The sequence below is a fragment of the Pimephales promelas genome, chromosome 17, assembly GCF_988280905.1.
Source record: "Pimephales promelas chromosome 17, fPimPro1.hap1.1, whole genome shotgun sequence".
Taxonomy (NCBI): Eukaryota; Metazoa; Chordata; class Actinopteri; order Cypriniformes; family Leuciscidae; genus Pimephales; species Pimephales promelas.
The window spans coordinates 21337280-21342681 of record NC_142785.1 but is presented as its reverse complement, the minus strand read 5'-3'; the positions used below and the strand labels follow the sequence as shown (position 1 = coordinate 21342681).

General features: G+C 38.8%; 1 protein-coding gene across 1 annotated transcript in view; it reads right to left on the bottom strand.

The window, feature by feature from the left end:
• Nucleotides 1-1023: 1023 nt before the first annotated feature.
• The window catches only part of prkcea (protein kinase C, epsilon a), a 57712-nt gene continuing 53333 nt past the window's right edge, over nt 1024-5402 (bottom strand). The window contains exons 14-15 of the mRNA XM_039661350.2: nt 5227-5373; nt 1024-3271 (exon numbers count right to left, since the gene is read on the bottom strand). Coding sequence (XP_039517284.1) covers nt 3125-3271; nt 5227-5373 — 294 coding nt within the window. The 3' untranslated portion in view covers nt 1024-3124. The remainder of the gene's footprint in view (nt 3272-5226; nt 5374-5402) is intronic.

Below are 5402 nucleotides of genomic sequence, written 5' to 3'. Positions count from 1 at the left end.
ACACTGACTGACCGGACGCTGGTAAAGAGCTCGTGAGCGCCACTCCTGTGTTGCGCGTGCTAGCAGCAATATCGTGCGAACTGATTGGTGCACCATCTCTCGCGGCTCGCGCGCGATCCCGAGACTCTGGCTTCCCAGCCAGCAGCCACACGTCATGCGCGCTCCGCGAGTTCTGTGCGCTTTTGGCTGTGAAAAAAGTTCAGTTTCAGAGTCGCGTATTAATGAGAAAAAAAGCCAACCCCATGTGAAGTGTCCAAAAGGGATCCAAAATGAGCGAAAGTTTACCAGGGCTAAACGTGGATAACAAGCAAACAATGACCGTCGACCATGGACAAAATAATGTTAGAGTGTCCTTTTCAGGAGAAGGGATAAATTAGATCAAACTTGACTCCTACAACTCTCTCCTGGAGCCATTCCCTTTTAATAAAACAGATTAGAGGCTAGATGTAAACAAACATGTAGGCTAATCGATCCACTTTAACCCTGTTATGAACACGAACCACGCAGTTGATGTAAACGTTGTGATTGTCATAGACTCAAAAAAAAAAAAAAAAAAAAAAAAGTTAGAATAGAAATATTTTGAAAATTTTGCATCTCTAAGCTTGCCAGGCCTCATCTTTAAATGACTGTTGAGGTGCTATTGCAATAATGCACACATATGCATGTTGGTTTCACCATATTAGCGAGGTAACACCTCATGCATTGACTGTTTTTGGTGAGAAATGAACTCAAAACCCTCTGAGAAACCTGTTGGTTTCAGCAGATTTAAAGCAACACATGACTTGGCTGATTTGTGAATCATTCAATAACAAGAAAAAAAGAACAAATAATAATAAAACACTTTAAATGTCCGTACAAGTTAGTTTTTAATGTTTCACTTTAGCCTATTTGTGAGGACATTATTACAGTTTTAGATTTACAAGTAATATTTACATATTTTACTTTTGCAATTTGATGTTCTGTTTCCTCTGTATGGGTGTGTGCACATAATACTCTTTCAACATATTACAACAAAACACAATATTTTTTTTATACATCTCAGGGTTTAATAGGTTAAACATTCACATCCTTTAGATGACAGTACATTTGGCACATAGTAAAATGCTTACAATGAAATAACGCTAGTGTATCCAGGAAAAAAATACCTCTGTGCACATGAAGCCTCACCATACAGAAACTAAAGTCCAATACCAGATGCATGTAATACAGAACTATCATACATATGAAACATTTATGTATTTTAATACTGTATGCGCAAATATTCAATATTCAGCCAGAGAAATCTTTGCACTTATTTTAAGAGGTAATTCTTAGTTTATTTATTGTTTTGACTTTGAAGACAGTCCATGGATGCATCCTATACATCAAGTTAATTCCTTTACAATTTAAAAGGAAACGACGGGAGAAAAAAAAAAGCTGAACGAGACATTTGGCATGATACAGTGAGGGCGACAGACAGGAAGTGCCTGCGAGAGAAAAGGCTTCAAAGACAATCGGCAACGTTGACCTAGCTACCATAATCAACCCACAGACGTGGTTAAAAAAAGCAATGGAACATGTCGAAACAAAAGAAACTGCAAACGGAAATAAACATTTAAAATCAGCAACCACTTTTAAAAGAACAATAAAACACATCTTTAGATCGCCATTGAAATGCTAAAGCAAAAGTCGTCACATTCCAGAAGGTTTTAATTAGTACGCCTGAAATGTACCCTTTTCGTTTAGTTCACCTCTACTTTAGAGCCTTTCACATTGCACAAGTAAATGATTCAAACACAGGGGGTTCACAAAATTTTAAAACGAGACTGAATAGTTTGAAAGATCTACGGAGGTGTGTAACAAGGCTTCATCGCCTGGAATAAAGTAACACAAAAAGACGATTGAATTGTTGACACAAAAAGGAAGCGTAGCTACATGTAAATTGAATAAATTAAGAGCGCACACATTTTCCACTACATTCCACAGCTTATGTAATTCAGAAAACTATGTACACGAGAATGGCAGAGAGTAGCATGAGAGAGAGAAAGCCTTTGGTGAAGCTCTAACCTATGGAACACGAGAAAATCAGCACACACGAGAAAAAAAAAATAACAACAGAAAAATTCAAAAAGAACGGGGGGGAAATCTGTTCCGGGTATTGCACATAGATATCAAAAACATGTTTGTCTTTCCATAAACTGATGCTACTCAATAACGACACAATTTGCAAGACCATGCAAACGATTGCCTATTCTAAGAAGCTTTCACAGGCTTTTGGAGCGAATACTATGTACATGTTACGTTCTGTACAAAACGTCTGTCTTCCCACAACTATACCATCTTATGCATAGTGGTGGGAAATGGCACACACACACAGACACACACACACACACAGACACGCACACCACAGTCTTTACAAATGAAAAGAAATTGCAAAACAACATGAAAACACCTGTACTGTAGAGCTTCAGGCTAGCAAAGGCCTCTCACTCTCATTCATGCAAACACATGCACACGGACACATACATGTCATGCACACACCTACTCAGGCCGACACTTCGTAACACAACCCATATACAGCAGGTCATCATTCCTAATGAACCTTGAAAACACTGTGATTGAATATATATACTACAAATGTCTTTGTATATTATAAAATTGCTCCCAAAATGTCACCTGAATACACAAAAAGGCATTTGACTGCACAGCACAGAATGTCTCAATGTCACGAATGCAGGGTAAATTCTTCTTCAAGGTTCCATTACCAAAACCCAACCAGTCTCCAAAATGGTAGTACAATCATTGGTATGGTCAATTTTGGTTTAAGGTAGTGCGTTCCAACCCTTTCTTCTTGGGCTCTGGAGAACATTCGTTTTCTGATTGGTTGTCAGACTCGTTGAGGCCTGGGATGAGATCCATATGCAGTACTTTTTTTTCTTTTTTGGAGATATAGAGAAGAATGAAAGAGCAAAAACAGCAGTAAAGGGGAAGTGAACCACAGGGACTGGCCATTCTGCTCTGGTCTGGTATGAGCCCCATCTTCAGCGCATCTGTGGATTGTGTGTTCATGTATTGCGATGCGATGTGGGTTTTTTAGTGTTTGTGGGTGTGTTTAACTTCTATTTAAGCTGACTCAAGTTGGGCTTTAAGACAAAGCTTCCTCTCCGAAGTAGGAGAAGCCTTTGAATTCATCCTGGTTGATTTGTTTGATAATTGCATCGTCAACTGGTGTGAGCACTGGGTCCTCGCGAGTGAAGTCCTGGTCGAAGTTATTCACATCGCGCTTGGTTTTCTATAGCAAAAGAGAGATAGATACATATTCGTATGATCAACTTTAAAGGCATTGCTCACTAAGTTTTTTTTTAATTCTGTCATCATTTAATCATCCTCATGTCATTCAAAACCCATAAGACTTACGTTCATCTTCGAAACATACAGTGAGCAGATCAAATACTGTAAACAAAAGTTCTAGAGCCAGACCGATATATCGGCAGACCGATATTATCGGCCGATATTAGGCATTTTCCAAACTATCGGTATCGGCAGTTATAATGGCCGATAAATTAATATTTCAAAAATAAAATAAAAATGGACGAAACGCGCTTGAACCATGTCATGAGTGTTGGAGTTGTATAGTTTGTCCACCAGAGGGCACTCTACACCGTCCCTGTTGGCAACACTCGTTGAGTTGGTCACGATACATACATTGCTTGAATAACAATTAAAAGAACATCCCCATCAGTTCTCTTAACTCAAATAAGCATGACAAAATTTGTGACTATCATGTCCAGTTTAAAAAAAATAAAAATAAATAAATAACATATCGGCCGATATATCGGAATATCGGATTTTAAAACCCAAAAATATTTGTATCGGTATCGGCCTTCAAAATCCTTTATTGGTCGGGCTCTAAAAAGTTCAACCACACTTGGATTAAACCATCCAAGCATCATTAAACCAAGCATCAAAGGAAACAAAATCTCTCAGATTTTATAAAAAATATCAATTAGTTTTTCGAAGTTCATATAAACAAAAGTCTTTTGGGTTTTGAATGACATAAGTATATGATGACAGAGGTTTTTGAGTAAACAAACCCTTATTATTATGATAATAATAAAAAAACAAGTGTTTACTGGTTGTACCTCAGAATGCCGGCTTATTATTGGCCAGCCCCTGCGTCATCATCACACACATGCGACGTGATCCTTACTTGAACAGCATCAGCCAATAATGAGCCAGCGTTCTGATGTAAAACCCAGAAATGCGGCACTGTATTTACAATGTAAACTTCGTTTAAGAATGATGTAGAAAAGAAGAAATTGTTGAAAAAAGTCATTTTTTTAACGCACAAAAAGTATTCTCATTGCTTCATAACGTTAAGGTTGAACCACTTCAGTCACATGGACTATTTTATCAATGTCTTTACTAGCTTTATGAGTGGCCTTAAAAGTTGCAATAATGTTGCTGCCTATAGGTGGTTCAGAAATTTTATTAAATAAAATATATCTTCATGTGTGTTCCAAAGATGAATGAAGGTCTTACGGGTTTGGAACAATATGAGGGTGAGTACTTGATGACAGAAATGTCATTTTTGGGCAAACTAACTGTTTAAGGATCATATTTTGACCAAGATGCTGTTCTAAAAAAATTGTCTAGACTTTCAGTTAAAAGCCACAGGTGTGTATGTAAATGTAGAGAGTTGCTGGTAAGCCGTAGTGGTGACAGAACACCGTCTCAAAGTTACTCAGAGGGCAAGAGAGCAACTGGCGGGCAAGTAAACTCTCAACCTTTCTGTGACCTTTCAATCTGAAGCACCACTTGTGTACATATACACATACGCACATACACACAAACACCATCAGCCCTTCCCCCCGCCATGGGAAAGCAGAAGTCAAGAAGTGCCGTTGTGGCATCCGACTTTCAGTCTAGACCACAGACAGTAAAGACAGAGGAACATGAGAGATAAAGTCAATGTGCACATGCCGTATCGGAGCATTTAGCAGAAAAAAAGGCGTGTTGTGACGCTGTGTCATTAAAAGTATTTTGTGATTTATATTTAAATTTAACAGAAATTGAGTAGGTAATGCATTGAGTGCATTGAGATATTTAAAGTACAGTGCATTTCTATCAGTCCTTGCTTTCCCTGGGAATCGAACCCACAAGCTTGCCACTGCAAGTGTCATGCTCTATAGAAATGGGTGAGCTTACAGGATTGAGTTCAATGTATGAGAAAGCATGTACACTTACAATGCGAGGTTTAAAGGGGGGTTTGACCCTCCTCTGCTCCAGCAGGACCCAATCGATCTCTCTGAAGAAGGGATGGACTTTGATGGCTTCCTCCAGGCCCTGGGTCACCACACAGCCCAGGCGCTTACCCGGGTTCTTTGTCATGAACTGAGGAGTGGGAATAAATGTCATTTTAC